The following is a 27,500-nucleotide window of genomic DNA, read 5'->3' on the forward strand; positions in this document are numbered from 1 at the left end:
GGTCATGGGGTGGGTGGTTTAAGAGTAGTTTTATGAGTCTAGTGATAGTTTGACAAGGCTTTTGCACCATGGATGTGAAAAAGCACTCATGAGAACCTGACTAATCTCCTTCGTGGCCTTTGAAAATAGTAACTGTTGTCCTGAGAGCCGAAAGCGTCTGGGAATACGGGTCTGAGTCAAGTCCAGACCCGGGTATCACAGAAGTAAACAAAGGCCACACCACCCTCCAACGATGCCCTGGGATGGTCTGCACAGCCCCCAAAACACTCGCCAGACCCTCGGGAGTTGTTGGGGAGACGCAGTGTTTAATAATAGGGAGTTGGCATGCTAATGGAGGCCTTCTGTGTGCAGCTTTTGTGGGGAGAGGAAGAGAGAGAGAGAGAAGGGAAGGGAGAGACAGAGACAGAAAGAGAGAAAGAGAAGGGTGGTTATTTCAGAGTGATGGAAGAAGGGTGGAAGAGGAGGAAAGAGATGGAGGAAGGGAGGAGGACTTCTAGTGGCCATGGTTAGGTAATTGAGGGGTCTATAATCTTCTCTATCTTTCTATCTATCTATCTGTCTCTCTATCAATCTATCAATCCGTCTATCTTTATATTTATCTATCTATCTATCTATCTATCTATCTTCTATCTATCTATCAATCTATCAATCCGTCTATCTATCTATCTATCTATCTAACTATCAATCCGTCTATCTTTCTATCTATCTATCTAACTAGCTGTCAATCGGTCTATCTTTCTATCTATCTATCTATGTATTTATCTATCTATCTATCTATCTATCTATCCGCTTTCATCTCTCTCCCTCTCTCGAAAAGCTAATCCTAAAGTCCGTATTCTTAAACGTCTCGGCGCCTCAGTTCGCCTATATGAAAAGCCCCTCGTGGAAGGTGCTATTTTTTTCATGGAATGTTTTGTGATCCCAGTGATAGCTTTAAACGACCTCTGCATCTTTAACGGGAAAAATCACCCATGAAAACCCGGTTAACTGGTCTTCTCCGTGGCCTTGGAAAAGAGTAGCAATGGGAGCCCGATACGTTTAATAAGAATATGGATGTCAGCCTCAACAGCCATCGGAGCCAAGCAGGAAGTGAAGGTCTGAGTCTGGGGCAACACACATCTGTCTCAGGGCGCTAATTACCTACACCAGGGCACGCCAGCAGGTAAACTCTTCACCTGTCACCACCACCACCGTCATCACCATCATTATCACCGCCACCACCACCACTCTCATTATCATCCCTACCTTCACTACCACTATTTCATTTCATCTTATTCACCTTCTTCCACTTTCGCGAGATTTCCACTGCCTGGTTTGACGTGGAATGAAGGTTCTCCCAATACTCTCCTTTTGTTTGGTACTGAATAACTCGTCCTCTCGTTACCCGAAAGCATAACAATCACGAACCTCATTAACCTTTCCCGTGTGTAACTCTCTTAATACTCTCTATGGGGTGAATGCTAAATAAGTCTACCTCTTCCTACCTCTTTTTCCTACTTCTTATTCCTACCTCTTCATACCGTCTCCTATTTACTAACCAATTCTACCTCTTCCAAATCTCTATGAGGTGCTAACTACATCTTCATTCTTCAACGCATAACAATCACCAACCTCATAAACCGTTCTATTACACTGACGGTCGTTTTCCACTCACCAACTCAAAAACTGGAACAATCACCAACCTCCCAAGCCTTTCTAATAGATTGACGGCCGTACTGAAGTTATTACCAACCACAACCCATCCTTAACACTATCTTCCCAAATGCTGTTAGTTAGTGCCTCCTCCCCGTCACTGAGGTCACACGGCCGACTTTAGAGATGGTGGTGATGGTAATGGTGATAATGGTTGTGGCAGTGGCCGGCGGCTCTCACGCAGGAGTCTGGTGAGCGTGCGAGCGAGCGAGCGCGGGTTCTTCATACTCCAGCGGCGAGCATTCCTGGAGTGATGGAGGCGTGGACGACTGACCGACCGCTGCCTCAGTCTTGTGTTCCATGGTCTTGATCTGGTTGTGTTCCTATGTTGCTATTTTGGATACAGATTCTTCTCACATGGGATGACTTGGTTGTATTTGTATACCATGCTAAACTGGGTACAGATTTCTCACACATGGTATAGATAATTCGTAAGTCATCGTTTTCGTTCTGTTTTGCCCTCATAGCTTTGAACACACACACACACACGCAAACACACACACACACACACACACACACACACTAACACATTCACACACTCCCATGACCACTTTCCAATCATTTATCTCGTGGTTTCATCGCATAATAACCTTTTCTTTTATATTTTACTTTGCAGTGAGCATTCACCACCACCACCACCACCACCACCGCGGCGAAAGTGCTTGATTGTCATCGTGTTCAGCTTCCTTAAATAAAACCCACAAAAAACTCACTTTCTCCATGATGAGTCCCGCGAAATTACATAAAAATAATAATGATAATAGTGAGTGAAAGTGAAGCGCTGGGAGTTCGCGTGTATTGAGCTCTTACTAATCCTGTTGTTGGATGTATTTATTGTTCATTTCCAAAAGTAGAAAGTCACAGATTAAACGAGTTACGAAAGTTATTGGTGGAAGCATGTGTGTGCGTGGGGGGGGTGAGGGGGGGGGAGGGCGGGAGAAGTTTTTATTATATTTTTGTGTGTGTGCGTGTTTCCGTGTTTGTGTGTGTGTGTGTGTGAGTGTGAGAGAGAGAGAGAGAGAGAGAGAGAGAGAGAGAGAGAGAGAGAGAGAGAGAGAGAGAGAGAGAGAGAGAGAGAGAGAGAGAATCAAATATAATGCAAATGAATAGGTATAAAGACAGACAAATGAAGAATGAAAGAAGCGAATAAAGAAAAAAGAAAAAGAAGAAAAGGGAGAGTTCAAGAGGAAACAGGAAACCCAATGGAGTTTTGAAGAAAGAATTTTAAAAACTTTCCAACCTCATAAAAAGAAAACAGAATAATAAGATATACATAATCACCTTACTTTAGAAACTCACTTATACAAATACGTTCTGTCAATGACCCAAAAATGAAGCATAAACAGATGTAATCACGACTTAATTTGCAACAGACGAAGAGAGAGAGAGAGAGAGAGAGAGAGAGAGAGAGAGAGAGAGAGAGAGAGAGAGAGAGAGAGAGAGAGAGAGAGAGAATAAACTTAAAATATAGATAAATGAGCGGAAACATCATTTATTTGAATTCGCCATTTTCATCATCATTATAGTGTCATTAGAGAGAGAGAAAAACTTTAATGACTTGTTTGTATGCATGAGGTGATAAGAAGATGATGGTGATGTAGAAGACGAAAAAGAAAAAGATGCAATAAATCCTCCTAATCCTCTTTCTCCTATTTCTCTTCTTTCTTATATTCCTCCTTCTCCTCTTCCTCCTCCTCCTCCTAATCATCATCATCATCATCATCCATTCACATTTCCACATTTTTGCTTAGAATAAAGTGATTAATATCTTCCTAGGTCTCTATTTCCCTCTGCCTACGACTTAAACACTTCCAAGGAGGGGAGAATCGAGACACCACTAAAGGATTCCAACCCTCTGTTTTGGAGTTATTCTATTCTATACTATTTGAAGAAGCAGCGTCATTCTTTTTTTTTCTCTCCTCCACCTCCTTCTCCTCCCCTTATTTTTTTCCTTCTTCTCCTCCTCCTTAAAATTCCACCCTTCCAAGCCAAGTTCCTCCTTTCTTTTTTTTTCTCCTCTTCCTCTTATCTCCTAATGCCTTTCCTCTGGTATCCGCAGCTTCTTTGTTTCTTCTTTTCTTTTTTTCACCCTTGAGCTGCCTCCTCTCCTATCAAAATAAAATAGTGCATGATGCTTGATGTGAAGGATCGACCCCCACGAGACACGCAGCATCTTTAGCAAGTCAGGAGATATAATGAGCAGCATCCGGTGTTCCCGAGGCTAAGAGGAGGAAGATTGAGAGGCGATGACTTAAGGACACTGACACAGGCACGCTAAATGAGGCTTAACACGTAAAGGTTTCTTCTTCCTTCGCGAGGGCATGACGCTACACTCTGTTCACATTAGCTTCGATACTAAGGTTGGTATTGTCAAACGCTCCCACCCCTCACACCAACTAATTCCAAAGGCCAAAAAGGAGGTGAATCGAGTTCTAATGAGTGTTCTTTTAGGTTCACGGTACAGAAGAAGGCTCAGACTACCACCAGGGTTATAAAAGTACCCCTGGAAATGCCCTAACCTCCCACGAAAGACTAGTCAATTACGTGTTCTTGGGCGCAGAAATGTTTAAAAATATGGCCCTAAGTCCCTCCCCATTTCCATAGTAAGCATCTGTCATTGGCTGATTCTAAAGCAAGTCACGCCCACTCTCCATCTCAGCCTGAATGTGACTGATGGGCGTTCTGTTCACGTTAGCTTCAAAACTAAAGCCCATATTTTGAACTTTTGGGAGCTCACGCTTCCACACATGGTATAGTTTACGTAGAGGTTGTGTAAGTATTTCCACGGGTAGTTATATGAGCCCAGTGATAGTCTGACAAGGGTTCTGTACCATAAATGTGGAAAACAAGCATGAGAATCCAACTAATCCCCCTTGTAGCCTTTAAAAATATTTGTTGTTAGAGCAAAAAGCGTTAAGAATTAGGGCCTAAGCCTCTTGATCAACAAACTCTCCTTCTGTTGACCTTTTCGCTCTTCCTACACAAAACCCTTCAATTCCTTCCCTTTCTTTTCCTTTCCTTTCCTTCCTCCTACACTTAGCTCCTCCTCCTCCTCCTTCTATTGACGGTTTCGCTCCTACCCCACAAATCCTTTTTTTTTTCCTTTCCTGCCTCCTATACTTGGCTCCTCCTCCTTATATTGACGGTTTCGCTCCTACCCCACAAATCCCTATCTTTTCCATTCCTTTCCTTCCTCTCGTGGTTGACTGCCTTGACATGACACAGCATCAACTTTGCCGCATCAGACGCACATTAACTCCAACGCCAGAGTGATTCCATTAACTTACTTCCCTCCCGCCGGTAATGTGTTTTCCTTGGGAGATTCAGGAACTAATCGAGTCACTGTTTAAGAGCGTCCAAGTTGACTATTGTTGTCCGCGGCGCCGCTCACACTGACAAAGGACCGGAGACGCGAAGAGACAACATGAGAGCAGCCAACCATTCACGGGACATTTTAGTAACAGGATTGAAAGGCTCGCAAGGGAACACAAGGAAACACGAGGATACACAGAGGTAAAAGGTTCGGTCTGGGAGGGAGGAAGGGGGGGAGTGGGAATGCGAGAGGATACCGCCACAAAAGGAAAAAGAACAAGAACAAGAACAAAACCAAGAGCAAGAACAAGACCAAGAACAAGAATAAGAACAAGAAAAGGAACACTAGCAAGAACAAGAGCAAGAGCAAGAATAAGAACAGGAACAAGAACAAGAAGAACAAGAGGAAGAACAAAAACAAGAAGAAGAGCAAGAACAAGAAGAACAAAAGCAAGAGAAGAACAAAAACAAGAACAAGAAGAACAAAAACAAGAACAAGAGAAAAAGCAAGAACAAGAACAATAACTAGAAAAAGAAAAACAACAACAAAACAACAAGCAATAACCATCAGGGGGAATATATTAAAGACACTAACTAATAATATACTAACTAACACACGTAATAACAAACCCTCTAATGATAATAATGACGATAAATAACATTCCCCTTATATATCCAGAGTAAGCCAAAACAGCACTTATATACATCAAAACCTTATATCTATCTATCTATCTCTTTTATAATTTACGAGAAAGTACCCCCTCGAATTCACACCGATGGGAGCACTACTCTACACGTTTGAACATCAGTATCTTCCACCCCCCTTCTAAGAGGCGAAAATAAAAGTAACCCCTTGAATTCACTCCTACCAAACCTCTACCTTAGACTCTTAAACCTCAGCGTCTTCTAAAAGTTGAAAAAAATTGTACAGCCTTGAATTCTGACCTTCAGGACCATTAATATTCACTTCAGAACCTCAGCCTCGTGTAACCCCTTTTGCGAATCGAATAAGAGATTAACCCTTCGAATTCAGACCTTTTGGAGAACTGAAAAAGAATTCTGAATCTCAACGTCGTCCAACCCCGAGGTCTAAGCCAACTCTCGTGTCTCGTAGCGATAACTGTTCCCCTATACTCGTGCCCACCGACCGCCCCTTCGCTTGCCTGGACTGCTGCCAAGACTCTGAGTAAGAAAGGGCGATGTACTACTATAGCAAGCTGCCCTGCCCTCCCAAACTATGCCTTGCCCCTTCTTTGCATATGCCTCTCTTCCTCCTCTTCCTCCTCCACCTCCTCCTTATCATCAGCAGCAGCAGCTTTCTTCTATATTTCCTTCGTCTTAGTTTGCTGCTTCCTCGTTCTTCTTTTTTCTTTATGTAATTTTTTTCTTTTCTTTCCTTTCATTATTTTCTTCGTTTCTTCCTTCCTTGTTGAGTCTTTCGTTCCTCCTCCTTCTTCTGCTCCTCCTCCTCCTCATTATTTTCTTTCTCTCCTCCTTCTCCTCTTTTTTGCCTCTCCTCATCATCATCATCACTCTTTTCCTCCTCCTCCTCCTCCTTCTCTTCCTCCAAGCCTCTCAAGTCATGTCCCTCATTTCTTTTCCCTCCTTTCCTTCTGTTTTTCCTCCTCTTCCTCCTATCCATCTGGTCTTTCTTCTTCCTATAGTTCTTCAACCCTCTCCCCCGCTACATTCCTCCCCCACACCATCCCATCCCATTCCTCTTCCTTCTCCTCTTCCTCCTCCTCCGAAAGTTAATTTGCCGCTACAAGAAGTATTTCTCACGCAAAAATCATAAACAATTGGAATGGATTATACGGTGAAGGGAAAGGAGAAGGAGAAGGTGGAGGAGGAAGAGGAGGAGGAAGAGGAGGAGGAGGAGGAGGAGGAGGTGGTAGTGGTTAAGGAGGTAGGTAATTTGTAAGATAAAATTTTAAAATAAAATCAAATGAAAATATGATGACAAGGAAATAAGGAGGAGGAGGAAGAAGAGGAGGAGGAGGAGAAGGAGGGAGTGGTGGTGGCGGAGGAAGAGGAAGAGGAAGAGGAGAGGAGTTGTTGGTGAACGAGGAGGAGGAGGAGAAGGAGGATAATAGCAACAACCTTAGTAGTAGTAATAGTAGTAGTAGTAGTAGTAGTAGTAGTAGTAGTAGTAGTAGTAGTAGTAGTAGTAGTAGTAGTAGTAGTTTATATGTTTTTTTTTATCATCGATATTATTATTATATTTGCTCTTAATCGTCTTCCTCCTGCTCCTCCTCCTCCTCCTCTTCCTCCTCCTGTTGTTTGTCTTCCCCGCGTGGCCAAGACTCCCTCACCTGTTCGTTGTGTGCTCACCTGTCACTCAACACACACACACACACACACACACACACCTACATTCTACTCGTATTTTTTTCTTTTCTTTTTTTTCATTTACAGTTCCAAGACTTAACCTTTGAACCCCCGAGATTGGGTCACTTTGCTACCTACTCTCTCTCTCTCTCCCTCTCTGCACTAAAGAAGAGGAAGAGGGGGAAGAGGAGGAGGAGGAGGAGGAGGAGGAGGAGGAGAGGGAGGGAGGAGGAGACATGTGTATGGATGCGACGTGAAGGAAAGCCCCGTTACGTGAGGGGTCCGCTAGGGTGACTGTGTGTGTGTGTGTGTGTGTGTGTGTGTGTGTGTGTGTGTGTGTGTGTGTGTGTGCCCTTCCCCGCTATTTCATAACCTAGGCACTCTCCTTTTGCACCCCCCCCCCTCCCCCCCATTATTCACTCTCCTTCCCCCCTTCTATCCCAAACTCTATACCATTCCTCTCTATGCCTCTCTTCCTCCCTCCCTCTCTCACTATACCTCCTCTCCTCCCTCTCTCGCCGCCTCTCATTTCCATATTCAAATCACAGAGCCTCTTCCCGTCTCTTCTCCCTTCCGTGACCTCACTCCCTTTTTTTCACTCCTCAACAACTCCTCCACCACCGCTGCGTTCCTCCCTGTCATCAGTCTCGAAGGTAAGGGAAGGAGAGAAGGGAGGGAAGGCAAGAACAGATGAAAATAGAGGAACACAGAGGAAGGAAAACAGCGTAAGAAGGTGAATCATGAGAGAGACGGGAAAGGAAGGGAATGGAAGGGAAGGGAAGGGAAGGAAAAACTAGGAAAGAGAAGGAAAGGAAGGCAAGAATAGATGAAAATAGAGGAACATAGAGGAAGGAAAACAGCGTAAGGTGAATCATGAGAGAGACGGGAAAGGAATGGAAGGGAAGGGAAGGAAAAATTAGGAAAGAGAAGGAAAGGAAGGCAAGAATAGATGAAAATAGAGGAACACAGAGGAAGTAAAACAGCCTAAGAAGGTGAATCATGAGAGAGACGGGAAAGGAATGGAAGGGAAGGGAAGGGAGGGAAAAAATAGGAAAGAGAAATAAAGGAAAACAGATAATGGAAAACAGAACAGAGAAAGAAGGTGCATCATGAGAGAGACGGGAAGGGAAGGAAAGGAAAGGAAAAGGAGGGAAAAAATAGGAAAGAGAAATGAAGGTAAATAGATAGCGGAAAACAGCGTAAGAAAGAGTCATGAGTCTTGCAAGATATCTTTTTCCCTTCAATCTTCGTCCAGTTACCACAGAGACGCTTCGACGCCTGTGTCATGGGTGGCTAGAGGCTGGATAGAGGCTGTGGGATAAAGATGAGAAGGTGGGGAAGGGAGGGAAGTGGGGTGACTATGAGGGGAGGGATGGAAGTGGGGGTAAGTGTGTGGGGGGGAGGGGGGTGTCTCCATAGATGGTACACAATAGTTTGCCATAAAAATTAAGCTACAAGGGAATGCTACAGGGCAAACCTATTATTTCTTTCTCTCTTTCTGTCTATCTTTATCTCTATCTCTATCTCTCTCTCAAGGGGGTGAAAGAGGGGAAGGGGGGAACCGTAACGTTGAATCAATATAATCAAACTCTCTAGCACGTGAACCTATTGTGGCGCGGCTGAAACAACAACACACACACACACACACACACACACACACACACATACACACCTGCCAACCCATCCTACTCCCCTACACTCTTACCCCTCTCCCCCCCCCCTCTCATCACCTGGCCGGCACCAAAACCAACCACCTGCTCAGCGCGCGTGTGTGTATGCAAGGCAGTTTCATTTGTTGACTTGAAGTGATTTCCGGGTGCATGCTGGTGGTGGTGGTGGTGGTGAGGGTGGTGGTGGTGGTGGTGGTGAGGGTGGTGGTGGTGGTGGTGGTGAGGGTGAGGGTGGTGGTGGTGGTGGTGATGATTTTCTATGTGTCTGTGTGTGTTATAAGGGTCACGTTCTTTGGTGGTGGTGGTAATGATAGCGATGGTGGTGATTGTGGCGTGGTGGTGTTGTAGTTGAGAGAAAGCAGATGAAGAGATGATGTTTCTCCGAGTTTCTTTCGTTTTTTTATATTTGTTTTTACTTCATCATCAACAGTATCATAATCATCATCATCATCATATAATTTTGGGAGCTGGTCGGAGATACGGCGAGAGAAAAATCTAAGAAACTAAAAAAAAAAAAAATAAGAAAATATGCAACTAAGAAACGGACACAAGACTGACGAACAAAAAAACACACTTCCTTCCCCACCACAAAAAAAAACGAAGAGGAAAGAAAACAGACCAACGGACAGCCAGACAGACAGGCAGATGGCGCCACAGTATCTCCCTCAACAAAGATGAATTACAGTAAAAACACTGATACAGGCTGAACACACACACACACACACACACACACACACACACACAACTGGGTAGAGCGCTGCGCTGCCAGGCTTCACAGTCTGACAGGGCGGGGGTTCGAGCCCGCTCAGGCCGGATTCTTTCCGTTGACTAGGAGTGGTTACTGTTCCCCCTTGAGCAAGGGGGCTGGGGTGTGTGGTGTGTGAGGTCCTGGCAGTACCCAGAGATCGACGATAAAGAGGACTTGCTCATGTCGGGAGGGAACCTGCTGGCGATTGCGAGTCCAACACGTGATAAGGCCGTGGTGAGTTACACACACACACACACACACACACACACACACACACACACACACACACACACACTCACACACACACACAAAGAATTCCCCAAATGAAAAGGACCGTTAAAAGAATCTAAATAAAACACGTTGATTGACAGACAGATGGCTTGAGATTAAAACCAAAAATAAAAATATAGTTATACAAGCAGAGCAAGGAAAACCGTTAAGAGAGAGGTAGATAGATAGACAGACAGATAAAGATAAATAAAAATAAATAGATGGATAGAGATAGATACATAAATAGGTAGAGGAAGAAAAACACATTGATGGACAGAAGAAACACACACACACACACACACACACACACACACACACACACACACACACACACACAAACAAACAAACAAACATCACCTCGTGACACCACAGATAACGTCCAGCAGTGAAGAAAAATAAGAGTGCATGCATAGCGGGAGCATCACCACCACCATCATCATCATCATCATCATCATCATCACCACCAGAGTCATTAACAGAAGCAGAAGCAAACACAGAGAGAGAGAGAGAGAGAGAGAGAGAGAGAGAGAGAGAGAGAGAGAGAGAGAGAGAGAGAGAGAGAGAGAGAGAGAGAGAGAGAGAGAGAGAGTCCCTTCGTCAGCGTCAACACGAGCGAGAGGCGGAGTGAGAGAAGGCAGCCTCTCCACCTCCTCCTCCTCCGCCTCTTCCTCCTTCTCCGCCTCCTCAGCCGCCGCGCCGCAAAAAAAAAAAAAACATCCCACGCGTTAATGAGTAGTTCCGTTACCTTGAACTGCCGTGCCTACCCCACCTGGCGCTCTCTGTTCGTCCTTAAGTCACTCAAAGGCGCGCCGGGCATACCTGAGCTGCGGGTGGGACGACATTCTCAGACGCCTAAGCCTCCCATATCAGCTATTTCCAAAGGCCTTAAAGTGATATCAGTCGGATTCTAACGAGTTTTTTTTTTTTTTTTTTTTAGGTTCACGGTACAGAAGAAGGGTCAGACTACCACCAGGGTCATAAAAGTACCTACCCGTGAAAATGCCCAAAACTTCCACAAAAGCCTTGTCAAATATGTGTGCTTTTTTTTTCACATCGCCTGATGGTCTGGCCAGCCCGTTATGGCGCAGGCCAGTATTTATAGTGGCGCCATCTTGCATTGGCTCATGCTGCCCTTCCGGAGCTCATCTTTAATCCTAGAATCTAGGGTCCGGGTTGATAGGTGGTCTTCTGGACAGCATGTGGGTAGTTTTAAGCCACTCGGCGGCGGCTGAAAAATCCCAGCTTGGTGGCACCGGGCGGGGATTGAACTCGCGTCATCCTAAACGCGGCGCCGTCACGCTGTCGACTCAGCCACCGCCTCCCCAACGAAATGTTAATAATGCGGCCTCATATTCTTAAAGGCATCGGGCTCTCATTACGACTATTTTCCAAGACCATCTGGACCTATACAGGACTATACTAACGATGGTGAATATGTGTGTGTGTGGGGGGATGGGGGTGACGGGGGAACGCTGTGTACAGATAAGTATAAGAATCAGGAAAGTATAAGTAGTGGAAGTGTAAGAGTAATTCTGCATCGTGTCATGATCGAACTTTCGCCGATGAACGAAAATATATATGAAAAAACAATGACGTTGCTCTCTTTCCCTCTCCCTCTCTCTCGCTCTCTCATATTTCTGCTCGACGGACTTGATCAAACAGTCCAATTTATTTTATCTCGTTTATGATTCTCGTGGAAAGGAAATGACAGCTACCAAAACCTGTTCCCGTGATGCAATCGAACGAGAAAGCAGCCAGTTTTTGAGAGAGAGAGAGAGAGAGAGAGAGAGAGAGAGAGAGAGAGAGAGAGAGAGAGAGAGAGAGAGAAGCGTGCAAAAGCGTGAACTCTGCCGGAGAAATTTCAGCCGATTTTCGAGCATCAGCCAAAATCATATGTGCGTGCGTGAGTGTGTGTGTGTGTGTGTGTGTGTGTGTGTGTGTGTGTGAGAGAGAGAGAGAGAGAGAGAGAGAGAGAGAGAGAGAGAGAGAGAGAGAGAGAGAGAGAAATAAAGGAAAAGAAACTACGTAATAAATAAATAAACCTACTAACAACCTAACAAACCACCCAACTTACAAATCAACTAACTTACTAATAAAGAAAGAAAGAGAGGCAAAGAGAAACAAGATAATCAACAAACTAAGCAAGACAAATCGCCTGAAGAAAAGAGAATGACGGAAAGAGATAAAGAAATAAAAATAAAGACAAAAGAGGAAGAAAGAAATAAGAAAAGCAAAAATGAAAAGAAAATACAATACGAAAAATGAATAACAAATAAATACTTATCATAAGCTCAAACTCCAGAGAAACCAGAGAGACACAAAACGAAATCAACAACAGCATCTCTATTTTTCTTCTCTCTTCTTCTTTCTCGTTCTTCGTATTTTCTTTTCGTTTGTGTTTTGTCCTGGTACGTCTTTCTTCCTTTATCTTTTTTCTTCTTCCCCGTCCTGTTTCTCTTCGCCATCCTTACTCTTTCTTTTTTTCTGTCTTCATTCGGTTCTTCCTCCTCTTTAGGGCATTCACTCACCTCCTCCTTCACGCATTCCCTTCGCCTCCGCTGGCCTGTAACTGACTTTCACAACCTCTTATTGAAAACTCTTCCGACACTCTCAAGGGCCCTTCTCTTTCTCTCTTTCCGTCTTCTTGCTCCACTTTCCCTAATTCTTTGCTATTTCACCCACCGGAGTGTTTGCTAATTTAGACACACACACACACACACACACACACACACGCACACGCACATACATATGAAGGGTGTTTAAGGAGGGGGGGAGGGTATATGGGGGGTGATGTGTGTGTGTGGTGTGTGTGTGTGTGTGTGTGTGTGTGTGTGTGTGTGTGTTAGATTGAGGTAGACAGACAAATAGACAGATAGACAGACGGACAGACAGACTGACTGACAGGTATAAGAGAGAGAGAGAGAGAGAGAGAGAGAGAGAGAGAGAGAGAGAGAGAGAGAGAGAGAGAGAGAGAGAGAGAGAGACAATGATAGGACGCAAGGAGAGAGAGAATAATAGGACGCAAGGTAACTGCTATGGGTAATTAAGTCGAAGGTATGCGCTCAAGAAGAAAAAAATCCGGTGAACAATAGTGGCAAGGAGTCGATTAGCGGGTCATGCGCCGCCGCCGTGCAAACCAGGAACTAGAGAGCGTTGTGAGTCTTTGGCTGACCAATAACCTCTTTCTCTCTATGCTTCCTTCCCTTGTTCCTTGCCTTATTTACACATTCATTCATTCAATTCCTTTCTTCCTTCCTGCCGTCCGGTCTTCCATCCTTCCTTTCTTTCCTACCCTCCTTCCTTTCTTCCAGTAACATTTTTCTCTATGCTTCCTTTCCTTGCTTCCTTGCCTTATTTACTCATTCATTCATTCAATTCCATTTTTCCTTCCTGCCGACCATTCTTCCATCCTTCTTTCCTTCTTTCCTTCCTTTCTTCCAGTAACATTTTTCTCTATGCTTTCTTTCTTTGCTTCCTTGCCTTATTTACTCATTCATTCATTCAATTCCTTTTTTCCTTCCTGCCGTCTGTTCTTCCATCCTTCCTTTCTTTCCTTCCCTCCTTCCTTCTTTCCCTCCTTTCTTCCAGTAACATTTACCTCTATGCTTCCTTTCCGTCTTTCCTTTCTTCGTTCCTTGCAATGAAACAGAAATAAGATAAACAAATATGTCTATCAATCCTTCATACCTTTCTTCTTTCCTGCCTTTCCTCTCTCCCTTTCTCCCTTCCTTCCTGCCTTCATTCATTCATTTCCTTCCTTCCTTTTTGCGTTTTATTCTACCTTCCTTTTTTTTTCTTTGTTTCCCTTCTTCCTGTCTCTCACTTCGATATCTTTCACTTATACACTTATACACTTTATTATGTTTGCCATATGTATATAAAACATAACACAAACAAATCAAATTACATGAACAAACAGCCTTTCCTTCCTTTATACTTTTCTTCCCTCCCTTCATTCATTCATTTCTCCCTTTCCTTCCTTCCTCTTACGTGACTCTTGCCTTTACAATTCATAACTTTCTCTCCCTCCCTCTCTTCCTTCCTTGCTCTATCTCTTCCTTCCTTGTGTGCCTTCTTCATCACTTTCTCCACGCCTCATTGCTCTTCCGCTAACTCCCCTCTCCTCTTCTTCCTTCCTTCCTCCACTCCAACTCTTTCCTCCCAGTCTTTCCTCTCTCTTCACCCTCATTTTCCCCTCACAAACTATCATATATCCTTCTTTCCCTTCTCCTTCATTACAATACAGAGACATTTCCATATATCAACTCTTCCTCCACTTCCTCCTCCTCCCGCTATCTCTCTTTCCCCTTTCTATCCTCTTTTTGCATATGTTCTATTCCTTCCGGCCAGTGTTGCCATAGTTTAGCGTCATCTGCCTGGCTTACCCTTATAGCTGGAAGGCGTCACACCACATGCTACTAAGCGCTTTATTATGCAGAGGTGACCAAGGGCAAGACCAGTGTAGCATATGTGTATACTCAGTGAACTCATATATGCGTAAGTAATGAGAGTTTCTAGTTAATGAGGTGAGGTGTTTCTTTGTTGATTTTTACTATGAGTTGGTGGCATACATACATACATACACGCACTCGCAGACGCGCACACACACACACACACACACACACACACACACACACTGGAAAGGAAGGTAATTTTAGGTGTGTGCGTGTGTGTGTGTGTGTGTGTGTGTGTGTGTGTGAGACTTGATTTCTGCACTTTCAAAAATTTCACACACGTCAGTTAACCTATTTGTCTATCTATCTGTCAGTCTATCAACCAAACTATCTATCTATCAGTCCATATATGTATCTATGTATCTATGTAAATATTTATCTATCCATATATCGCGCTTCCTCAGGAAAGAGAGCTGCACCACCTCATTCGTCTGCCGGGGTAACCGATTGCCTGGCCAAGATCTCAAGGCTTCAGGCAAAGAGCAAGGCTTTAGCGGCGTCCCCAGACCCTGGTCGAGGCGGTGCACCCTCCGTGACGCCGGCGCCAGCTGGGACGTGTACGCCACCCAGCCCGCCCGCCAGCCAGCCAAAGCCCACCTGTTGCTGTCTAAGGTGTTGTTATGCAGATGGCGCTACTAGAGCCACGAGGACCGTCCCTAACCAGCAAATGAGCCTGCTGGTGAACCTCCCGTTGACACGAGTAACGGAAGACGCCATTTGCCTCCCTCCTCCTCCTCCTCCTCCTCCTCCAGCGGGCGCGGAAGTGGCGGCCAGATGGTGGCCCTTCCTCGAGGAACCAACAGATGAGGGAGTGAAGGCAGGAATGAGCCACTGTGCCAATATACGCATTCACGCTGCTGTTTGGTTACTACTCTTTGCTATGATGGCAAATACTGTTATCGCATTCCACGAGACATTGTCAGAGGAAGGAATGAAGGCAGGAATAAAGTTCTTTGTCATTCTACATCTTACCAGTTACTTTTTAGGCTATACACTGACGTTTGATCACTATTATCTTATTATGATGGAAAATATTGTTAGCGCATTCCACGAAGCAGCGTCAGAGAAGGAAATGAAGGCAGGAATGATGTTCGTTGTCACTTTACGTCTTCCTAGTTACTGATAAGGCTCGCTCTGTTGTTCAGCTCTACTTTTTCCTGGTTATGGTGGCAAATACTGTTATCGCATTCCACGAGGCAACGTCTGAGGAGGGAATGAAGGCAGGAAAGAACATGTGTTACTCTCTGTCTTCCTAGTAACTGTTTAGGCTACACACTGTTGTTTGATCACTACTATTTTCTTGTCGGGTTGGCAAATACTGTTGTCACGTTTTATATGCATATCGAGTGAGGAAAGAAGGAAGGAAGGAATCTCTGTGTCACGCCACTTATTCCTAGTTACTGTAAAGGCTTTCAACTTCCGTATTTTCCTTCTTAAGTGCCATGGTAATTGCTGAGGCTACAAGCTGTCACTATACAGAAGGCTCTTGAAATCTCCGCTAGATGGAGGAGGCAACACTGGACCAAGCCTTCCCTCACTACCCGTATTCCTAGCCTACACAGGAGTTACCGCTGTACCGAACCTTTCCTACACGTATTCCTAAGTCACTCTAAGACCTATAGAGGAGTTACCGCTAGACTGAGCCTTCCCTACACGTATTCCTAGTCACTTTAAGAGCTACAAAATTACCGTTAGGACTGCAAATCTACTCCTGCGGCTAAGAGCGATTATCTAATACCACAAGACGCCGCTAAGGGGAATGGCGACAGCAATGAGGCACTGTGTCACTGCCTGTATTCCTAATTACTGTTAGAACCACAAAGCTACGTGCTGTCTACATTGTTAATTGCCTCGGTAATTTCCACTGTTTAAGACCACACACTGTTAGCATTTTTTTCTTTATTGCCGTCTGATACTTGAATCCAAATGACGAAAGCAGGGAGGAAAGAAAACCTGAGGAGTGAATGAAAGCAAACTGAAAAGAGGGAAGAGAAAGAGAGAAAGAGACCGAAAAGAACAAAAGTCAGGGAGCGAAAGAGCCGCCAGTTGGGTCCTTCACTGAGCTCAACCTGCCATCTGGTGGCCTTGGTGGAACTACAAAAATAAATATGCATGCGGCTTACGTCCAAATAATTTTTCTTGCTAGTCTTTTGGTATTATTTAGAAATCACATATTTTTCTCATAGCTACGGTATAGAGATACTTGACTTATTAGTAGTATTTAAGAAACGGGGAAATGCAAGAAATAGGAAATTTAAATATATTTTTCCCACATAAACAATCGTCACATGCTCTATGTTGTTCCTTTAAAGTTTCATATAGTGGATGTAATATTATAATATGGTAAAGATGTATGTATTATGATTCAAATTAGAAATATGAAATAAGTATAATACTTGCTGCCGGCAGCGTACGATAGGTTTAGCAGCAGTGTAACCAACCTCCCGCGCTCTGACTGGAGGGACAGAGGAATGCATCGTGTTGAGGCAGCGGCGTGCCAGCCGGAGGATGTTGAGTGGCAAAATTCTCAACACTACCTTCTACCACTACTATATGATTTTGAGAGCATGAAACCATGCCAGACTTGTTTGGCTTCTCTTTTCTTGCATGACGGAAATATTTATCCAAGAGGCCGCACTGATGTATTCCTATTAACCACGGGATGGAGTGCCGTAGGATATATCGATGAATGATCTTATTTTGCCAACAGTGTTCATTACAACGACATGATTAATGAATAGCACTCAGATATTTTGGTGTAAACATGATAGTGACCATTACAACTCTGATGTTTTGCTAGTTTGGTTCAGAAAAATGTCAATTAAGCCTCGCTGGACCCCCAGCTGGACCCAGGCTTGGCTCTGGCAGAGGCTCCAGCAGGGTCACCAGATGGCAGGTCCAGCTCAGTGCAGGACCCAATAAACAGAGACATACAGATAGACAGACAGAGAAAATATAATCAAGTTCCTTTTTTTATTTCATGTTAATACGTAGCAAATGTGATGACGCAATGACATTTGGCATAGCAAGTATCTTTTGAACGTGAGAGAATGTAACGTGACGAGCAATAGTGATTGTTGGAAATTTTGTTAAGGTTTTTGTTACTAAATAAGATCTAAGAACGACTTTCTCTCACTCTCACACACACACACACACACACACACACACACACACACACACACACACACACACACACACACACACACACACACACACACACACACACACACACACACAAGACACGATAAAAGCGGAAATGAAAGGACCTGAACCAATATAATGACTCGAATTATTACCAGAGTAATAAAACACCTTAGAGAAAGTCACCAAACGAACGTCACCAATACAAAATAAAACGAAAAAAAAAAAAACTTGTCATCGTGAAGATTATTGTTACGTGAAATGCTTTAGACATGCGCGGCGAGATGAAAGGAAAAAGAAAGACGTGACACAGCAGAGGCGGTGACATGAGATTGAAGTTTCTTAATATTTCGACACGGAAGAAAAGATGGACACAGAACAGATGGAAAAAAGTACAAAGAAAAATGATAGAACGATGAAAAGATAGAAAGGAAAAATAATAGAAAGAGAAAAAGTACAAAGAAAAAATTGAGAGAGGTAGAAAGAAAAAGGATGCAAAGAAAAAAAGAGAGGAAGAGAGAATGAAAAAAAGATACAAAGGAAAAATAGAACGATAGAAAGTTAGAAAGAAAATAGATACAAAGAAAAAAGATAGAAAGATAGAAAGGTAGAAAGAAAATGGATGCAAAGAAAAAAGATAGAAAGATAGAAAGGTAGAAAGAAAATAAATACAAAGAAAAAGATAGAAAGATAGAGAGGTAGAAAGAAAATAGATACAAAGAAAAAGATAGAGAGATAGAAAGGTAGAAAAAATAGATACAAAGAAAAAAGATAGAAAGATAGAAAGGTAGAAAGAAAATAGATACAAAGAAAAAAAGATAGAGATAGAAAGGTAGAAAAAATAGATACAAAGAAAAAAGATAGAAAGATAGAAAGGTAGAAAGAAAATAGATACAAAGAAAAAAAGATAGAAAGATAGAAAGGTAGAAAGAAAATAGATACAAAGAAAAAAAGATAGAAAGATAGAAAGGAAGAAAGAAAATGGATACAAAGAAAAAAGATAGAGAGATAGAAAGGTAGAAAGAAAAAGTATACAAAGAAAAAGATAGAGAGATAGAAAGATAGAAAGAAAATAGATACAAAGAAAAAAAGATAGAAAGATAGAGAGGTAGAAAGAAAATAGATACAAAGAAAAAAAGATAGAGAGATAGAAAGGTAGAAAAACAAAGGATACAAAGAATAAAAAAGATAGACAGAAATAAAATAGATACAAAGAAAAAGATAGAGAGATAAAAAGGAAGAAAGACAAAGGACACAAAGAAAAAAAGATAGAGAGATAGAAAGATAGAAAGAAAATAGATACAAAGAAAAAAAGATGGAAAGATAGAAAGGAAGAAAGAAAATGGATACAAAAAAAATACACAAAAAAGACAAAGAATATGAAAGCTTACACGAGTGAATTTCTTTTAACATTTCAACACGGAAGGAAAAGATAGACCCGGAGATAAAAGAGAGCAGGAAAAAAAATGAGTTAACACGAGTGACAAGAGTGAAAAGTAAGGCGATGACAAAGAAAAAAAAGAACTTGAGACAGAATTCAAACTTTTGACGTTAAAATGAAAAAAAAGATAGAAAAACGAAAATCTGCACTAGTGGAAAATTAAAATAAATGATGATGGACAGGAGAAAAAAAGAGAGAGAGAGAGAGAGAGAGAGAGAGAGAGAGAGAGAGAGAGAGAGAGAGAGAGAGAGAGAGAGAGAGAGAGAGAGAGAGAGAGAGAGAGAGAGAGAGAGAGAGAGAGAGAGAGAGAGAGAGAGAGAGAGAGATGAAGCTGAATGAGGGTGGGAGCGAGTGGAGGAGGAAAAAGAGAGGGAGTGGGAGGAGGAGGAGGAGGAGGAGGAGGAGGAGGAGGAGGAGGAGGAAAGTTTAGTAATAACGGATAACCCAGAGAAGAAATTATTGCTCTCTCACTTCGCTGCCTCTCTGTCTGTCTGTCTGTATGTATGTATGTATGTATGTATGTATGTATGTATGTATGTATGTATATGTGTACGTATGCATATTCTCACCTCAAAGCCTTTTCTATGCACCTTTTCACATCACCGTTATCATCATTATTATTATTATTATTATTATTATTATTATTATTATTATTATTATTATTATTATTATTATTATTATCATTATTATTATTATTTCATCATCTTGGTTTATAAATGTGTACTTTGCCTCCTTCTTCTTCCTCCTCCTCTTCCTACTCTTCTTCCTCCTGCTTGACTTTCTCCACTTCCTCCCCCTCCTCTTCCTTCACCTCCGCCTCCTCATCTTCATCTTCCTCCTCTCTTTAGTCATTCCCTTCTGACTCCCCATTACCATTAACATGACACCCACGCTTTCTCCTCCTCCTCCTCCTTCTCCTTTCTTATCTCTCTCTAATAACCATCCCCATCGCTTGTTCCGGCTTTTTATCACCATTAGTATGATAACCACACATCCTATACACCTCCTTTTCCTCCTCTTCTTCTTCTTCCTCCTCCTCCTCATCCACCTCCACCTCCTCTTCCTCATCACAGTTATCATCACGTATTAAGTCCCCTCCTGACCTAGATCTGTTGACACTAATGCAGCTTCGATAGTGCAAAGATCTCTTACGTGAGGGTGGTTTTTGGATCTACCTTTCTTATTCTTCTAGGGGGGAGGGGGAGTTCTTCTTTATTCCTTCTTCACTCTTTTTTCTCCTTCCCTTCCTCCTTTCCTTCACTCCCTTACTATTTTCATTCTGACTCCTTCCCTTTTTCCCTCCGGTTCCTCCCATTCCCCCCTTCCTGTTCCTTTCATCCTTCTCCCTCAATTCAATCTATTACACTGCGTTTGATAATAAGAACAAGGATAAGGATAAGAACAAGAATGAGAATAATAATAAGAATAACTACTTCAACAGGGCTAAAAGGGGTTGATGGCACTGACAAAGAGGTTGGGAGTGGTAACCTAAAGAGGAATTTCAAGTGACTCATCCTGCCAAACTCGACTCGTAAGACACTCAAGACTGAATAAGTGAGCAAGGTATGTATGTGTGTGTGTGTGTGTGTGTGTGTGTGTGTGTGTGTGTGTGTGTGTCGCCCCTCCCAGCAGGTCGCAGGTCCGTTCATCGCCAGTAGGCCAGTGACCAGCAAGAGGAAGAATCGAGGTGAACGGAGAAGGCCTTGAAAACCAGTCCTGCAGAGTCCCCCCTTCCTCCTCCTCCTCCTTCTCCTCCACCTCCTCCTTACTTCCTATACCATACCCCGTGACTGTTGCAGCTTCCCCCCTCTCCCCCTCTCTCTACTCTTCTCACTATTGCTCTTTCTCCTCCCTCTCTCGCTGTTTTCTCTCTCTCTGTTTTCTCTCTCTCTCTTTTTTCCTCCTTCCTTCCCTTTCCCATTTTCTCCTTTTCTTCTTTCCCTTCCATTATTCTTAGCTTTCTTTCCTCCTTCCCTTATCCTCTATCTTCTTCCCCTCTTCCTCCACCCTCTATACTCCACCCTCCTCCTTCTCCTCCTCCTCCATCTTTCTCTTCCCCCTCCGCTTCTCTTCTTTTCCTTCTCTTCTTTTTAATTACCCTTCCTGCTTCTTACCCTCTTTCCTTACTCTCTTATCTCCTCCCTGCCTTCCCATTTTCCAACCCCCTTCCTCTTCCATCTCTCTCTTCCACTCATTCATTCCTCTCCTCCTTCATTCCCTCCCTACCCTTGAGGCGGCGGCGTGCGGCAAACAGGTATTGAGGCAGTGAGCGACCTTGGCAATGACCGGGGCACCGCTAACTGGGGGGTGCGGGGTGACGGGGGGGGGGGGGGGGCAGAGTGGGAGAGGAGAGAGAGGGAGAAACAGGGACATAAAAGATAGGTTACAGAATGAAGATGGTGGGGAGAGGGGAGAGACAAAGGAGGAAGAGGAGAAGGAAGAGGAGGAGAAACACAAAGAGATGGAGAGAGAGAAACATACACAGAAAAGGAGAGATTAAAGACAGATATATATAGAGAGAGGGAAGGAGGCAAATAGAGATAGAGAGAGGGAGAGAGAGGTAGGCACAGACAGGAAGAAAGGAGAAAGAAAAACATAAAGATACAGAGGGAGAGAGAAAGAAAATACAGGAAGGCGAGTACATGAGATAAATAGATAGATAAGGAGATAACAATTATATATTTCGTTTTAATTAAAGAGACTTGGAAGGCAGAAGCAGAGACGAGGAAAGAGGAAAGAATAAAAGAGGAAAAAATGAAGATGAAAGAATAGGAAGAGGAACACTTTGATAACAATGGCCAAGGAGAGTGATGAAGTACAAGATGAGGTAATGTATCATACGGGTAGTGGTGGTGATGGTGGAGGTGATGGTGGTGGTTACGGTGTTTCATTGCGGTGGTGGCGGTCATGGTGGTGGTGGTGACAGATGGTGGTGGTGATGATAATGGTAGTACGTGGTGTTGTATTGCGTTCGTACTCTAGATGGTGGTGTCAGGTGTTTGGTAATGATGGTGGTGGTGGTGGTGGTGATTAACGCTATATTGGTAGACGCATTGATTAAACTATATGGAGATAAAAAAAAGTTATAAAAAAAAGTACAGCCATAAATATAGATAGAACAAATGATGACAAAGAAGGTGTCTAACTGTATAGGTGATGGTGGTGGTGGTGGTGGTGGTGATTAACGCTATATTAGTAGAAGCATTGATAAAACTACATGGAGATAACAAGAAGTAAAAAAAATAAGTACAGCCACATATATAGATAGAACAAGTCATGATAAAAAAAAGGTGTCTAACTGTATAGGTGGTGGTGGTGGTGGTGGTAATGGTGGTGGTGGTGAAGTTGGCAATGATTGGAGATTGGATAGCAGTGAATGGCGATGATGTTGCTGACTGACTGAGGTGATGGTGATATGCTGGTGATGATGGTGGTAATGAATGGCAATGGTGGTGGTGGTGGTGGTAGTGAGGGAAGACAGCCAGATAGAGAGAGAGAGAGAGAGAGAGAGAGAGAGAGAGAGAGAGAGAGAGAGAGAGAGAGAGAGAGAGAGAGAGAGAGAGAGAGAGAGAGAGAGAGAGAGAGAGAGAGAGAGAGAGAGAGAGGCAGAAAACCAGATAGACAGAAAGATATATTGATAGAAAGACAGACAGAGAGATAGACAGACATGCAAACTAAGAAACAGGTACAGCAAAAAAATAAAGAAATAAAAGAAAGAACGAAAGAATGACAGAAAGAAAAAGAGAGAAAAAAAACAAACAAATCAACATAATAAGGAAAATAAAACAAAATTAAGAAGAGAAATAAAGAAGGAAAGAACAAAATCAAGGATACAATAACAGCCAAAGAAAGAAAAACACAAACATATAGACGTTCATACAGATATACATACATACATACAGACAGACAGACAGACAGACAGACAGCGATCACCAGTCCCCTCCTCGTCCAGTCATTCCCGACATTGTCACATCATATCACAAGGTATAATTTTGTTCTGAAGTAACCAACCCCAGTCTTGATTTCCCTCTCCCCTCCTCCCTCTCTCTATCTCTACCTCTCTCTCTCCCTTCCTACTCCCCTATCCACTACCTCGCTTCCCTGTAACTCCCTCATTAACTCTCTCCCCTATCTCACTCTCTCTCTCTCTTTTTCTCTCTTAATCTTCCTTCTTCCCATTCTCTTCTTTATCTTCAGTCTTTTATTTTCCCTTTATTCTTTGCGTTGCTCTTCCATTTTTTTTCCATCTCCTCTCCTCTTTCCTTAATCTTGTGCAAGGAAAGAGTAAGAGTAGTGTGGGGGAAAAATTATTATAGGAGCGCAGGTATAAATGAAATAGGAAGGGCTGATGTTACGGTGAGTGTGTGGAGGGGGAGAGCTTGTATCATTTTTTTCATCTCCTCCTCCCTTCCCACAAGTTTGTTTGGAACGAGTAGTGTAAGAGTAGTGGATGGGGAGAGATTATTATATGAGAGCAAGTACAAATAAAATAGAAAGTGCTGATGTAACGGTTTTGGGGGAAAGAGAGCTTGTAATGTTGAAGGTCAGCATAAGTCACCTGGTCTTGGTCGTTATAATAAGTTGGCAGAGTGAAATTAACGCCAGGTGATGCACACGAGGAGAGAGAAGAAATGGTCACACACTATATCATTAAGTGACGTAGATTACATAAAAATGGACATGATTAGACTTAAGTAACTGAATCCTGTAATAAGTGTACGCTGTAAGATTAATAAAAGGAAATGATTGCTGCAAAGACGAAAATAACCACCACACGATATATATCCAGATCATTTGGCGTAACTGGCTAAAAAAAAAATATGAGTGAATCAAAGTAATAATGAAAATAACAAAGCTTTAATATTCGCGCTCATTTATAAGCTGTCCAACTTCCTAATGTAAGAGTTACCATCATCTTCATTCTTTCACCCCTGTCATTAGTCAACTTTGTATCAGCCTTCCTATTTAAGTAATTCCTCCCTTTCTACGATTGTAACTCTTTCAAGACTCAAGCAGTCCAACTTCCTAACGCAAGAGGAAACCGTCATCTTCATTCTTTCATCCCATTCACTGACAAACTCTCGCTACATATGTAATTCCTCTCTTTCTACAATCTAAACTCTCTCAAGATAACATTAAAGCTCACCCATATGCTACCCAAATTTCTGATGCAAGAGAAAACCATCATCTTCATTCTTTCATCCCATTCACTGGCAAACTCTTACTACATTTTTAATTCTTCTCTTTCTACAATCTAAACTCTCTCAAGATAACATTAAAGCTCACTCATATGCTACCCAAATTTCTGATGCAAGAGAAAACCATCATCTTCATTCTTTCATCCCATTCACTGGCAAACTCTTACTACATATTTAATTCTTCTCTTTCTACAATCTAAACTCTCTCAAGATAACATTAAAGCCCACTCATATGCTGCCCAAATTTCTGATGCAAGAGTTAACCATAATCTTCAGAAAAAAACGTAAAAAAGAATCCAATTTAGTACGAGTTTTTACGGTAAACCGATACACGAGTCAGGAGTAAACGGGACTAGCAGCAGCAGCCAGCCAGCCGCCACAGACGCAAGACAGACAGACAGACAGACAGAGATGGAGGCAGACCACGCTAAACAAAACCAGTTCCTGAGATTCTTTATAAACGAGTCACAAGTGGAACAAGACCATCAGTATAACACCCACGATAACTGTTATACGCTCTCTCTCTCTCTCTCTCTCTCTCTCTCTCTCTCTCAACTCATTTCTTTACTCTTTATTCCTTTGTTTTTCTTTTCAATCAATTCTTTAACTTTTTTTTCATTTTATCAATCTATTTATCTTCTTACCTATATATCAATCTATCTATTCAGCAATCTATCTATCTGTCTATCTATCTATTTACCTATATATCCACCTACTATCAATCTAACCCTCTTTCTCCACATAAACAGATACAGACAGAATAACATAATATCGTTTGTCAAAAGTTTATCTACGTAGTTTTCGCGCGTTCTCTATTCTACAGCTTTTTAAGGTGGACGAAGAGAACTTTAGGAAGACCAACAAGACAGCGTGTACTCACCACAGAAGGGTATGCCAGCGGGCGCCCAAGTTCCGTTCACCCCGCATATCTTCCGCGAGGGGCCCAGCAGCTCGAAGCCACGGTCGCAGGAGTAGGTGGCGACCGTGTTGGGCCCAAGCGTGTCGCTCGAGAAGGTGACGGTGGAGTGTGACGGTGCACCAGGGAACCCGCAGCACCAGCCTATGTGTGTGGTGGCGGTGATGATGTAGTGGTGGTGATGAGGGAGAGAGGAAAAATATTGTTAGCTTCTCGATTTTTTTTTTTTTTTTTTTTTTTTTTTTTTTTGTGGGATGGAGGTTCACATAACAGTGGTAAATATGTTTAGTTCGTAATGATGATAATGATGGTGGTCACAATAATAATGATGATAATGATAAGAATAATAATAATAATAATAATAATAATAATAATAATAATAATAATAATAATAATAATAATAATAATAATAATAGTAATAATAATAAAGTTTACTGAACGATTGTGTGTGTGTGTGTGAGAGAGAGATAGAGAGAGAGAGAGAGAGAGAGAGAGAGAGAGAGAGAGAGAGAGAGAGAGAGAGAGAGAGAGAGAGAGAGAGAGAGAGAGAGAGAGAGAGAGAGAGAGAGAGAGAGAGAGAGAGAGAGAGAGAGAGAGAGAGAGAGAGAGAGGGGAAGGAACACAAGTCATAACGGAGCTACCCTTTGTAGGTCGCAACAGATGTCTGGGCACACACACACACACACACACACACACACACACACAGTTTTAACAGCCACAACATATGACATAAGCAAGAACTCCTCCCCTCACCCCTCCTCTCCACCCCCCTTACCCCCCCATCCCCCTCCTCCTCTCATCCATTTTCTCAGTTCTTCCCTTCCTTCGTCTAATCATCATCGCGGAAGAGGAAGAAGAGGAAGCAGAGAAGAGAGAGAGGCGGGGGGGAAGAAGAAGAGAACGAGATAATGGTATAGATAAAAGTAGAGCGGAAGATAATGGGAGAGGAAAAGAGATGAAGGAAGTGAGGAAGAGGAGAACATATAATAGAAAAGAGAGAGATCAAGGAAGGGAGGAAGAGGAGGAAGAGAAAGTGGGAGAGAGAGAGAGAAAGAGATCAAGGAAAGAAGGAAAGGAAAGAAAAGGAAAGAAGAGATAATAGGAGAGGAAAAGATATGAAGGATGGGAGGAGGAATAGAAAGAAGAGATGACAGAAAAGAAAGAGATCAAGGAAGGGAGAAAAAAAAAAGAAATTGTGGAAGAGAGAAAAAAATTAGGAAAGGAAGGAAAAGAAGAAGGAAGAAGACAAAAAAGAAAAGAGAGGAGGGAGAGGAAGGAGGAGGGGAGAGGAAGATCAGCTGGGGTCGGTGGAAGGGGAAGGAAGGGGAAGGGGTGAAGGGGAGGGAGAGGGGAGAGGGGGAGGGAGAGGGGAGAGGGGGGGGCGTCATCTGGTGGTCCCTTAGGCATTTAAAACAGTGAAGATAATAAGGTCCGTATACATGAATAACATTAGCAATTCCATACGTAGGGTTGTTATTCTTTTCTCAGCGGCTAAGAAAAAGAAAAAGATGATAAACGGGTAAGTAAAAAAAGACAAAAGCTGAACTCACTATTAACCACAAAACCACGTATCTGCCTTTAGCCGCACTTACCACGAATGCGTTAAAGAATTAGAAAAGGGAATGAAATGTTTTACAAGACAGATTTTTCTTCTATATTGCCAACCGCCTTTTTTTTTTTCTTGAGTTCATTCCCATATTTTTGTCTTGTATGTTTCTTCCTCCTCCTCCTTCCCCTCCTCCTTTCCCCTTATTTCTTCTCTTGCTCGTCTTTCTTCTCTTGACACACACACACACACACACACACACATATTTATTGACATTGTAGTATCTCATGTCCGCCAGTAGCCAATAATCATCTTTTCTTATCAAGTTTCAAGATCGTAAACATGGATAAATAGTAAAAATAATAGATAAACAATTCATTTTACACTACAGTACTATATTGGTGTTCTCTACTACTACTACTACTTCTACTACTACCACTACTACTACTACTATTCGTCTGCCTTCTCATCCACCCTCGTTGCTTTACGCTTCCCTTGCGCTATTTCCTGCTTTTAATGGAGTCAATAACCGTCACTAAGTTTCCAGTCTTGCCTTTCCACTCCTTTCCCTTCCTCATCTCATCATCCCACTCATTCTCTCTTCCTAGTCCACCTTTTACTCTGTTTTCCTCCTTAACTCTTTCTCTTTCCAGCCTCCCTCGGCCCCTCCTCACCCCTCTCAATGAATCACTCAGCAGCTCCGTCAGTACATCCCGTTGGCGTCTATGTTTATCCCAAGAGAAAGTTAGGCACGTGATTTGATTGTGGAGGAAACGGGGAACGG

General features: G+C 42.7%; 1 protein-coding gene across 3 annotated transcripts in view; it reads right to left on the bottom strand.

The window, feature by feature from the left end:
* The window catches only part of LOC126999576 (uncharacterized), a 66,073-nt gene that overhangs the window by 30,821 nt on the left and 7,752 nt on the right, over nucleotides 1-27,500 (bottom strand). For all 3 annotated transcript variants that reach the window (XM_050862352.1, XM_050862360.1, XM_050862371.1), the window contains exon 2: nucleotides 25,135-25,314. In XM_050862352.1, the coding sequence (XP_050718309.1) occupies nucleotides 25,135-25,314 (180 nt within the window). The remainder of the gene's footprint in view (nucleotides 1-25,134; nucleotides 25,315-27,500) is intronic.

This window comes from Eriocheir sinensis, chromosome 2 (assembly GCF_024679095.1).
Source record: "Eriocheir sinensis breed Jianghai 21 chromosome 2, ASM2467909v1, whole genome shotgun sequence".
Classification (NCBI taxonomy): domain Eukaryota; kingdom Metazoa; phylum Arthropoda; class Malacostraca; order Decapoda; family Varunidae; genus Eriocheir; species Eriocheir sinensis.